Source organism: Hydra viridissima, unplaced genomic scaffold (assembly GCF_058129835.1).
Source record: "Hydra viridissima isolate aposymbiotic clone 2 unplaced genomic scaffold, HvirCarnegie_v1 scaffold_10, whole genome shotgun sequence".
In the NCBI taxonomy this organism is placed as follows: Eukaryota; Metazoa; Cnidaria; class Hydrozoa; order Anthoathecata; family Hydridae; genus Hydra; species Hydra viridissima.
The window spans coordinates 14,324,309-14,337,026 of NW_028324309.1; the positions used below are offsets into that span (position 1 = coordinate 14,324,309).

Below are 12,718 nucleotides of genomic sequence, written 5' to 3' on the forward strand. Positions count from 1 at the left end.
TATATATATAAAGCATCGTACTTAAGCTGCAAATGAAATTTTACCCTTCCTGTTTGTCAGTTGCTTTGGTTTGTCCATTGACATTTTTAAGCTTTTGGTTATCTCAATTTATTTTAATGGAGAAGTTTTTATCAAGTAATCAACACAACGTGTGTGAATAAGTTTAACTTGTCGAGGTTTTTAAAAAACATCCTTTATGTTTACTGCAACACCAGTAGTCATGATGTTCTCTTTGAAATTTTTAAGGCCGGGTATGACCTTGATCATATTCTCAAAGTCTTTGCTTACCATTCAGCTGTAACTCTACCTTTAAAGCTTTCAAAACATAAATCAAATCTCTTAATCACAAAGTTAGTGCCAAAATAAATGCGTTCCCAGTGGGCGATGTTGAATGGTTAGTAGTAAATGACGTTTGACTACAAGTTTTTTATGTCTTCAGATAAATTATTGTTGAGTACATCTTTTAGATGGTCAATAAGCAAGTTGATGTTTGTATTTTGAGACGAATTTTCTATACTCAATGACAGTCCTTCTGTCAGTATAAACCTGCAGGTCTTTCATGCTTCCAATAATTTAAAAAATAGATTTGTTCTTGCCAAAAAGATCATGAAACTAAGGACCAGTGCAGTTGCTTTGGGTTTTTCTTTGAAAACATTTTATCAATGTCCTTGAGAGTTTCTTAATATTCTCTCTTCTTCAGCTTTAGCTTTGGGTTCTTTCATTTTCTTAATTGTACGATCAAGAAACAGGTCAAGGTGGATGCTTCTTTAGTAAGATCTCATCGCAGTTCTCAATTCATTTGGACATAAGACCTCTTTGTCAGATTTATTACATGTAGCAAATTTTCCTTTTCATGACTTTAAAATAGCTCAAGAAAGTTTTAGCACACCTTGGCATTTTTTTAAAATTTTTTGAAAACTTTTTAAATAAGAACGTTTGCGTCAATTTCTTGAAATTTATCTGAATTGGTGCAATTTCATTTCATGCTGATGAAAATAAATCGAAAAATACAATATACATTTATAACAAACCTGTGCATTTTATCGCATCCAAAAACTTTCTTAAACATTAAATTAAGATAATACATAAAAATGATTGCAAAAAAAATGTCCTGGTAATTGTTAATATTGAAGTGTGTGTATGTGTGTGTGTATAACCAACCACAAGAAGATGCGTCCTATGCTTAAGTGAAAAAACTGAATTTGTCATCTATAGGGGCGCAAAATTTGTTAAACAAAAAACATGAACAGGTGAGCAAGTGTAAGCCTATGAATAAAATACATGCTTGCGTCAGTTAACAGTAAGTTAACGTAACTTGATAGTAATTTCTAATGTGAAACCATTTGTAATAGTAATTCATTTTTTAAATTCATTTTTAACAGTTTTTTTATTTTAGAAGGTTTATTGGTAAATAAAAAACTTGGGTCTTCTGGTGTTAAAAAAAAAAAAAAAATCAACAAAAATGCATTTAGACATTGGACAAGTTTTTTTGAATTATTTAGTTTCAACGCGAAACTCAATTTAGAAATGTTAATGTGGCGAACCTCTAAATACCGAGAATTTACTAACAGGCTCTCTGTTGAGAGATGTAAGTTTTATATTTAAATATACTTGCATTATGGCCTGCTCCTAAAGCAGGCCATACTGCAAGTATATTTAAATATAAAGACTCATCTGAGTTGTAAGTAGGTTTGTCTTCTTACTCACAACTATAATTTTTCAAACTTTCAAAAATTTCCAGACAAGCAATTTGCAAAGAATCTCCTTATGAACTTTAGAATGTAAAGTTATTGAATTAAAAAAGTCCTATACACATAATTTATAAAATTACAGTTCAAAATTAAACAAAAAAAAACCATATTGTATTATTTCGATACCAAATAGAAATATAAAAATATATACATAAAATAAGTAACTGTAAAAGCATAATATCCTTAATGAAATTTGAACTTAAGCTTTTATGCAATTCTACTGACTCTTTTGAAACAAATCTGTCATTTTAGGTGTTTTATTAAATTTTATTTTGTTGCATTATACTAAATGAGTTCTCTAAAGAAGACTTATATCTAAGTGTATATACAGCTTCACTAATTTTTTTTTTTTTTAAAAGAAAAAAAAAAAACCCGCCATTTTTGATTCAAAAAGTTTTGAACTAGAAAAAAAAACTTTAAGAAGAAATAGACAAAAGAAAGGTGTCATTTTTTCATTAATTTAATAGAATAGATTTTTACAAACAATATCCAAAATATAAATGAGACATCGTGGGTTCTTGCTGCTTGAAAATTACAATCAAGGAAAAAAAATTAATTGTATTATGTACATTTTTGACATCTTCTTTCACTTAAAATTTAAATAAGAACAATAAAACGTTTTACTAAAAAAATATATAATTACATTTGAATCGTTAAACAGCATTAACGGTTATGTTTATAGCTATGTGGTTAATTATAACTATGAGCAATAACTTTGGGTGTTAAATATTTCTTCATAAATAGTCCAACCTTTAACCATCTTGAATGTATTGAAATATTTATTCCACTGTTTATCATTCCGAGTTCTTTCAATTTTAATCTTGAGCAGCAGTTATTTGTTTTTTAAACAGCAAACTTTTTGAAAATGTAACAGCTTCTTACATGGAGTATGAAACAAAAAGCAATTCTATCCAGCCAGCATTTCAACGTTGATTCAACGTTGATTTACGGTCATTGATTTAAGCGTTATTTGGAAACAAAATATCGACGTTGAAATATCAACATTTATTCAACGTTAAAAAATCAACGTTGAACTGACGTTACGTTTTATGAACTTTCGAAAGATAACGCTTTAAAACATTTACTAAAATGTATTTGTATTTAAAAATTTACAAGTGGGGGGGAATTTCTTTCTCTATTTCACCACTACCTTCGCTTTCGTCTGACTCAACGTCACCCTCTACTTCACAGTCATCGTCATCTTGATTTTCTTTATCACCTTCTTCAAGAACTTCTTCATCTTCGACTTTGTGGTTGCAGGATTTCCGTTTACCTCCATTTAAACGACAAGAGCATATTTCAAGCAGGAGGCTATAAACGTCTGAGTTTCTTTGTCTGTAGCTTTTGCATCACAGCGCTTAATCGATTCTTGAAAATAAATGCAAAAATATTCAAATTTGGTGAAGTGAATAAAAATGCAGAGAAAGGAGGAAAGAAAATCTTCCAGTTACATTATTTTATACGAATACATGAAGTTTTCAATTTTTATGTAGTCGTGTTTGGAGACAATGTGACAGCTGGAGAATTGGATAACAATGAAATGACAATTAAGAGTTGTACCAGCTCATCTGAAAAAAGACATTCACTTGCAAGGTATTTGGGCCAACTTCTGTAATACTATATGTTGAGTTAATTTACCTTCTGCTACATCAAAAGTAGAATATAGAAAATAAATTGATCAGCAATTCGATGAAGAAGAACAATAAGGAAAAAAACACGATTTTTTAAAGAGTAACTCTTGCGAGATAAGAACTTTTCTGACTACAAAGAATCTGATTTTAAAGCCAGTTAATAAACATAGATGTAACCTATGTGATGCCACTGAGGTAAGTTGTGGTCCAGTGATTAAGAAGGATTTGTCATTGATATATCAATGATATCATTGATATATCATTGATATATCAATGATATCATTGATATATCATTGATATATCAATGACAAATCCTTCTTAATTACTATAGTAATATCTATACTAAAACTACCCTAACGCCATTACTATAGTAATGTTCAGGAAATCGCTAAAAAAACCGATTACTTGTAGAAAAATGCTGCAGCTGAGTTCGGGAAACATATATTTCTAGTAAAAGATTGAAAGGCTAGATGGAACAGCCTTTTAATAATGCTTCTACGTGTCTATATAATAAAAAAAAAGTAAGTACAAAAGGCTTTTATTGACATAAGCTTACATGAAATTAAGCTTTTCTTTCTTAACAATAAAATTTGTATAATAAGTTGTATAAATTTATATAACATCAGCCTTTATTAAAGCTTTCATCCCCATATAAGCAAGGGTCCAATGAGGCCCTTTACCATCGGAATGAAAACTTGTTAAGCATGGACAAATAGTTTTTTGAAAAGCACAGGCGAATAGTGTTTTTGAAAACCGAATAGCAAGTACCAAGTAACTTTGTTACACTTAAAAACTGAAATTAGATATTTATCTTCTGTATTAATTTGTACTCAATAGCAAAAAGTACTATTCGTTAAACCTCGGCGACTGAAGTTTAACGAATGCTTAAGTCAATAATCTTTAGTATTTACTGAAGGTTATTGAACTACGGTTTATGAGATTTAATAAATAATACTAAATACTGACGTTAGTATTATATTTGTTTAGCATGTAATCAAATCCGAACTTAATTAAACGAATAGTGGAATGAATAGCAAAAAGTAAATTTGACGACTAAAGTTTTATGAAGCCCAAATATTTGGTCAACTTCGAACCCTATGTTTAACAAATATGTGGCATTCGTTTAAGTTCGGTTAGCGAGCTTAAACGAACTTCACCGGTGCTTAAAACTTGTTCACCACCGACATTGCCATACTTTTTATGCTAAAAAAGCAAAAGTATGCCAATCACTTTTCAGTTTTTCTTCTAAAAAAACCGCAAAAAAAAAAAAAAAAAATTGAGTTGCTCAAAAGACTTCACGCTTCAAATCCAGCTACATCATACGAAGTTGAACTTTCTGTTTTAAATAAGATACATCTCAAAACTGCGTCTGATTCTCCTGTGTCTTGATCTCAATTTACATGACACTTTGGATGTATTCTGTTTCTTTTAACTTATTTAAAGAACAATAACGAATAATTACATCTCTAAAAATGAACTCTTTAATGTGTAATAAAAATTTTTTACAGATCCAGTTTGAATGTACTAATTTATAAATTTTCGTAATATTTTAATAATATTAATATGTTAAACTTGTCACTTGTAATATGTCAAGAACCGGTATTTACAAACCCCGGGAAGCTAAGGGGCAGGGGCCCAGAGAAAAATTGTTTTTCAGACAGTTGCCAAGAACTTACAGCTGCCGACAGAACTTAGTTTATGCTTAAGAATTTACCAACAGATCTTAGTTTACGCTTTTACTTAACTTTATATTACTCAGCTGTTTGCTGGTATTAAGAAAGTTTTCTGGGATCATTTCGCTATAAATCATTATCAAGAAAGTCAAATACAACTACGATGTTGATAATAAAGAAGTAGATTAATAATAGAAAATTAACAATACAAGAATATTTGGATAATATGTATAAATGCAGTTATAATATATATTAAGTGTAAGACATAAAAATAAACTATAAAAATAAAGGATAAATTAACTTTTATTTACATTTTCGGATTGTTTCTAAAGCGTCTGACAGTTTTAAAAGGCGTTTCACTAAATTGTCACTCTCTCTACATAGTTTCAGTTCATAGTCATCAATTTTTCCTTTGCTGTTGGTAAAGTTTTTTTTACATAGAGCGTCAGCATCAGCACTGATAAGGTCAGTTAATTCAGCGATAGAAATATCTAAGTCTCCGGAACTCAAAGAATCGGAACAACTTTCTGGTACCAATTTAACGGGTTCATCGCGTTCCGGCTGCATTCGAATAGGTCCGTATTTTACAACCGCAACCTCGTTTACAATTTCCTCCAACGTAGACTGTAGAAACTGTTTTTCTTTGTTAATTGTATTAGCATATATTTTATGCAAGTTTTCTTTGAGATTCTCCACTTCCTGAAAATGCCTCTTTTCAAGTCGTTCCTTTTCAGTTGTTATTTTGCTTTCAAGTTCAACGATTTCGGACTGGTGCTTGTGACGTAACCTAAAAAAAGTACAAAAAGAAGAACTTAAAAAATGCGAAAGTCTAAAGTCGGTGTAATAAATTTTTTTAAAATTAGATTTATAACTATTTATTATATTGTTTTTTAAATTATTGATGCATTTTGTGAAATTCTAACACAGTTAATGGTAGACTGTACATTATAACAGTACTTTTGACTATAGGTGGATAACTAATGGATCGAATCGATAACGAATCGATTCAATCTTTTGGCTTTCAGATGCTAATTTACACAAAAGAAAATTTTAAGAAATTACGTCAACTCACGTTGCCTGTTTTTCTTTTAACTGTATTAAATTTGTTAATAACCTCCTCACCGTGTCTTCCCACACGAAGTGCTGACGCGCATGCTCTTGAATCATAATGAGTTTCTCTTCATCCATTTGTTTTTGTAGATCGCTTTTATCTTTTTGCAACTGTTCGTTTTTTGTGATGAGTTCTGCAATTTCTTCAGAATTTTCTTTAAAAAATTTAAAAATCTGTTCCTGTAGTTCCTTTTCAAAATCAGCTTTTTGCTCCGCAAGTTTTCTTAAATTTTCTTCGTGTAAATCAGCAGCTAGCATTTTCATCTCTTCCTCCCATTTCATTCGTTCCTCATTTTGGATTTTTATAAGTGAAGATTTTTCATTGGCTATATTTCTTTTCATTTCTTCAATTTTGTGCTGCATCTCCTCTTCAAACTTTTTAATCAACATTTTCTCTTCAGATGCATGAAATTGCTCTTTATCTCGAAGAGCCAAGTTTGCCTTTCTTAGCTCCATTTTTGTATTATTTAACTCATATTTCAATTTCGTTAAATCGTCGCTCAATTTATCTCGTTGATCTTGACACGATGCAAGCATTTTAAGAGAAATACTCTCTTTATTCACTTTTTCTTCGTTTTGCTTTGAAGTTTTTTCATTATGAATCTTTTTCAAATGATTTTCAATGCTCTCAGTAAATTGCACTTTTTCTTCTTCCAGATGCTGATAGGCGCCATCGAGGTTCAATTTTCTTTCGTTTAACTCTTGCTCGTACATCTTTAAAACTTCTGCTTTTTTAGTGCAAAGTTTCATTTCATCAATTTGCTCTTTAATATCGCTATTTTCGAGACGCAAGCCTTCTATTTCGGACGTAAGTGAAGCTATCTTAGCTTTTTCAAATGCTTGACTTTCTTTATGCAAAATGATTTGGGCATTTAAACTGTCTAAAAGATCCTCTTTTTCAATTGTCAACTGTTTATTTGCATTAGTAAGAGATTCGTTGATTTGATCTAAGTTCATGTAATCAGTAGCCATCTTTCGAAGCTTTTTATTAAGATTATCAACATTTGAATTAAAAGTTTCATTCATTGTTTTCCTCATGTCAGATAATTCTTCTTCGTATTTTTCGTCCAAGTTGTTGATTTTTTCTATCAAAGATTCGTTTTCTTCTTTCAAACTTGAGATCCTAGTTTCCAACCGAATGGTTTTTCTTAGATAATCATCTATTGAATCTTTCAGCTCTTGATTTCTTTTTCTTTCCGATTCGATATCAATTAATAACTGACTTTCGCGTTGCAAATGCTCCCTTCTATTTTCAGCGTTTTGATTTTTTAGATTTTTTTCTACAACATCAGCCTCATCTTTTAATCTGGTGAGCATTTCAATCTCTGTTTTCATCTCTTCCATTATTGACTTTTCAGACCTTAATTCATCTTTGTATTTGTCGCATTCAGTTTGGTATTTTAATGATAATGCCTGATACATTTCCTTCGATTCCAGAAATTCTTGACGTAGCTGATCAATCTGCTTTTCTGTATCTTGAACTGATTTTCCGAGCTTAGCGATCGTCTGCTGTTGTTCTTCAATTATATCATGCTTGTCTCGTAGCTCAAATTTGAAAGCGTTTTCCCCTTCTTTGAGCATCATAATTTCTTCTCGTAGCGCCCCTAAGTTCTTGTTCTGCTCATCAAGTCGGTTTTGGAGGTCATTTTTCTGTTTATGAGATTGCTGTAATTTTTTACACAAACTATCGTTGTTTAGTTTTAATTGTTGTTTTTCTTGGTTGAGGCTCTCAATATCAGCTGCGGAATCAGCGAGTTCGAACTTTAATTTTTTTACTTCGACAGAAAGCTTTCTAACAGTTGATTTGGCAGACTCTTCAACATTTTCATTGGTACTGATTTGGACTCTTAATTTTTTGTTTTCATCTGATACCTCCTCTAAATTTTTAAGAAGCTTAATCTGCTCTTCTTTGAGCTTGTTAATTTCATTTACACTTTCTGAAGATTTTTTCCCTGAATTTCGGAGATCTTCACGTAAACGCTGGATGTCGGAATACAAATCTTCTTCTTTTTTCTTTAGCACTTCGATATGCTCATCTAAGTGAACGTTTTTTTGTTTTAAAATTTTATTCTCGTGGTTTAGTTGACTTATTTTCTCATTATCTTTAACTGAGGATTCTTCCATCGATTGATTGGTTTCAGAAACCATTCTTAATTGCTTTTCAAGTCCGCCTATCATTTTAATATAAACGTCATTTTCTTTTGCGCTCTGATACTCCACTCTATCGCTAAGTTGCACCAAATGTTTTTCCAGAGCTTCATTTTTCAATTCAAGATTCTTTATTAAATCCCCATCATCGTGCAAATTTTTTTCCATGGATTGTATTTTAGCATTTTTCAATTCAATTTCTGCTTCTAAATCACTTATCCTAATCTTTTCATCAACTTTGTTAACTTCAAATAAAAGTTGCTGCAAAAGCTCTTCCATGCTCGAATTTTTCAAGAGCTCGTTAACTTGTTGTGGAAAGCTATCGCACATTTCCTTTTCCTCGTGTTTCGTTTTCTCTTCGCTGTTTATGAGTAGATGATATAAATCCCAGCCTAATTTGTGCTTCAGCTGGCGCAAAAGAGAACTATTTGAATCTAAAAGATTGACAGTCATGGCATGATCATCTTCAAGATGATTCAGGTATTCACTTAGCTCTTCTTTCTCTTGAAGTAAAGCTTTTATAGAATCATTTTTTTCCGAAATTTTCAAAGTTAAAGCGTCTGCTATTGAATTATTGTTTGTTTGCATGTTATTGAAGCACTCATTAACCGCAAGCAGCTCATTTTCACCTTTTGAGTCGCTGTTTAGTAAACTTTTTTGAGCAAGTTCATCTTTTAAATTATTGTTATTTTGTTCGAGAAGCTTGATGTATTCTTCCATTTCTTCTATTTTAGTTTCGAACGTTTTTTTCAATGTTAAAACTTGTTCGTTTTCTTTTTCTTTCTCTTCTACTTCTTTTTCAAAAATCAACTGGGTTTCGTTATCAAAAGACTGATCTTTTGTTTGCTGAGGAATTTCATGCCCGTTTGGCAAAATTTTTTCTTTTTTGACTTGAATAAGTTGAGCTAAAAAATCCAATTCCTCTTTAAACGTTTTATTTTCTTCTAATAAACGTTTGTTCGTGTTTATCTGCTCAACGACATCATTTTGAAGCTTCTCTTTCGATTTCTCGTTTTCCTCTAGATGTTTCCTAAATATCTCTAACTGAGCTTTTACTGCGTTGTTCTCTTTATCAAGACGGTTTTTCTCTTTTATTTCTTCTTTATATTGAAGTATTTCTTTCTTAAGACTGTCAATGTCTTTCAGCTGGTCTTGAAAACTCGCTAATTCAAACTCCAGCTCTGATTTTTCCTTTTTCAAATTTTCTATCGTTTCATAAAGCTCCTTTTCTAGAGGAGTTTTTTCAACTCTACGCTGCTCCTCAAAATCCAAAACTATATTTTTATTACTATTAATACTGCTATCAATTTTTTCATTACTTTCTACTTCTTCTTCTTCTTCTTCAATAATGTCTTCAATCATTTTATCAACTTTTAGCATTAGGCAGTTCTTGAATTTAACTCTTGTGTTAGATTGCGCTTCTTCCAAAATATCTTGTAATTTTTTTTCAAAAACTTTTATTTTTGCATGCAGACCGTTTTCTTTTCTGCTCAGCTCTTTGCATTTTTTGTAACTCTCTCTGATCTCCTCCGTAATTTCTTGAAGCTCATTTCTTGTTTCAACAACTCCCATTTGATTTTCTAGTTTCTCAAGACTGCTAACCAGCTGTTTCCTTTCTATCAACAAATTTTTCAAAGGTATTTGAATTGCTACTTTTTTACCCAAGTGAGTTGCCTTAGCAACAAAATCTTCGAGCTCTCCTCTAAAACTCTTTAATGCACTCGAACCTTCGTTGAGTAACGAATCAAAGACAGACGCAGAATCTTGTTTTGTTACAACTTGTTGGTTCTCTAAAAATTTGATTTCGTTTTCAATTACACTTGAATACTGGTTAATTAAGTTGTCAAGGATGTCAATCTGAAGTTCTAAAGATTCCTTTTTCTCTTTGTTTTCTTGAAATGTCAATTTTTGTTCGATTTTAAAAAACTCTATTTGTTCAGTTTTTTCTAGCAGAATTTCGTTTTTTTCAATTTTTTCTTTTATATCAGCAATTTCATTTTCCAATCGACATTTTTCTTGCATCAATTGAAATTTTTTCTCTATATCTTTATGAATGGGTTTCGTAGATTTTCCAATTTGTTCTGTAACGTCGCAGTTGTTAAGTTTATGGTTTTTAATTATGTTTTCGATTTCTTTTTTCTGCTTGTGCAAAACGTGTAGCTGTAATTTTAGATTTTCAATACTGATTTGCTCATCTATGTCGCTGATTGAGGAGAGAATTTCGGACTCTGACGGATTTATGGGATTCTCGTGTGAGGCTTTTGAAATACTTTGTCGTACACTTTCAACAGGACTTAATACTTCGTCTTTTAACTGCTCATTTAATGATAAAATCTCCGTTTGTAGAACATTAATTGATGGTGCCTCTAAATATTCTTCGTCGATCTCTTTCACCAACGTGACGTCATTTTCCATAGAATCTTCATTTAGAACTATTGCGTCAAGTTGTTTGATACTTTTTTTTGTTTGATCTTTTGTTGTGGCAAGCTCAGCCCAGTCCTCCTGATAACTTATAATATTTTTTTTTAATCTTTCCTCTTTCATCTTTATCTTAAACAAGTTTTTTGTGAGTTGATCTCTCTCCACGAATACATCTGATATACTAACTTGACTCGATGTACTTCTAGGCGAAAAACTTCTACTCGACGATTGATACTCTAAATCGCTGTTTGGAATGATGAAATCCCCCTCCAATATTTTTTGGTCAACTTCGTCGATATCTTTTTCAATTTTTATTTTTTCTATGAGCAATTCTTTTTTTGTTTCGTTTGATATAATTTTATTTTCAATTTTTTTCTCCAAACAGAACAGTAGGTTTAGGAGATCGTCACGGTATAGAAGAAGATTTGAAATACTCTCTGTTGCTTGGGAGTTTGAAAGGAGAATAAGGTTCTTATTTGGGTTTCTGTTCTCGGACTCATTACTGTTCTTGATTATGCCTCTAGTTTCTGAGCTCTGTTTTTCTTCAACAACTCTGCTAGGTTCAGTGCAATTATTGTTCTGCCTCTTTTGAGTATCCATGACAACGTTTAATGTTTTAATTTTAGATACTAACCGCTCGATTTTCTCTTCATTCAAAGATTTAAGAAGAATGATGTCTGATATATTTTTTGCCTCGATATTTCGATTGTGAAAGTCATCTAAAATATACTTGATATCTTCTAGCTGGCGAATTTCTTGAGCGCCGTATTGTAAACATTCATCCGACACCTCTTCGTTAAAAACCTTTTCAGGAGAGGCGAACTGTAACGTATTAGCAAGTTCTTCATTCTGTCGAGCTATTTCAAGGTAGAGTTCGGGATATAAAAAAATGGTACGCTGATAGGAGATGTTTTCCTCTTCCGAATTATTCTCATGTAAATACGCCATCATTTCATCTAATCGGGTACAAATCGAAGTATCAATCTCATCATGATTTTTTGATGCTTCTCGCAGCGCAACTTTGTTCAATGGACTTTCCGCGAGCAGCTTTGTAATTTCATTTTGAACCGAGAGCCTTTTTTTAAACAAAGAGGTCACCTCATTCTGATTGCTTGATGAATCCATTTTTGGATTTTCGATTTGAAATATGATCTGTTGCAACTCTTCAATGTCCATTCCATCTGAAATTTTAGACTCGAGTTCATCTTTAATTCCGAGTAACTTTTTGTAGCGTTCTTTTAGAACATCTTCCTGGTTGCTGATGCGTTCTTTTAAATCTTCCAACTGAAATATGATATCTTCTTTCTTTTGAACTAATTGAGTAACCAAACTTTGATTTGTTGATGCTAAAATTTCTTTCTCTATGGTAACATTCACTTGGTTTAGAGTTGCAAGCAGCTCCTCCTTCTTCTCAGATAATGTTATAAGCAGCGCATCATCTTTAGCGTGGCCAGTTTTTTGAAATTGATGAATCTCTTTCAATTCTTCGCGAGTTTGCTTCATGTCATTAATTATGTCACGAAGTTCATTGCGGAGTTTTTCTTTTTCGACGGCGGATGGCTTCTCTTTTCCCTGATTTTCTTCTTTCATTTGATTGTTCATTTTCGTTTCTATCTCTTTCTTTATGGATTCAACGAAATGGTGGTGATCTTTTTTTGCCATGGCAACCATTTTTATAACGCAATCCTCTTTTTTCTTTAATATATCTTTCTCAACTGCAATCAGTTTTTTTTCGCACGTTTCAAAATGGCTCATCTTCGATTCTACTTCCTTCATGTTTTCTAAATCTTTGCCGAGGCGTAGAACTATGTTTTCTGTACGATCTTTTTCCTGAAGAAGTTCTCGCATCGCATCACGAATAATCTCTTCGCTATAGTTTTTGACTGACGCCTAATATTTATATAATTTTACAAAATTAAAAAAAAAAATCACAAAAAAATGAAGCCAAGTTTTGGAGAATGAAACGTTTTTAAGATATGAATGG

At 31.6% G+C, this 12,718-nt stretch overlaps 3 protein-coding genes across 3 annotated transcripts in view; 2 read left to right on the plus strand and 1 right to left on the minus strand.

Annotated features, from left to right (window-relative positions):
* Positions 1-12,718, plus strand: part of LOC145181174 (procollagen galactosyltransferase 1-like) — a 381,403-nt gene that overhangs the window by 271,450 nt on the left and 97,235 nt on the right. The gene's annotated exons all lie outside the window — the stretch shown is intronic.
* Positions 1-12,718, plus strand: part of LOC145181173 (glycogen [starch] synthase, muscle-like) — a 361,885-nt gene that overhangs the window by 271,450 nt on the left and 77,717 nt on the right. The window lies entirely within an intron of this gene.
* The window catches only part of LOC145181171 (uncharacterized), a 50,492-nt gene that overhangs the window by 21,058 nt on the left and 16,716 nt on the right, over positions 1-12,718 (minus strand). The window contains exons 4-7 of the mRNA XM_090101036.1: positions 6,128-12,624; positions 5,360-5,842; positions 2,902-3,092; positions 1,570-1,644 (exon numbers count right to left, since the gene is read on the minus strand). Of these exons, the coding sequence (XP_089957162.1) occupies positions 1,570-1,644; positions 2,902-3,092; positions 5,360-5,842; positions 6,128-12,624 (7,246 nt within the window). The remainder of the gene's footprint in view (positions 1-1,569; positions 1,645-2,901; positions 3,093-5,359; positions 5,843-6,127; positions 12,625-12,718) is intronic.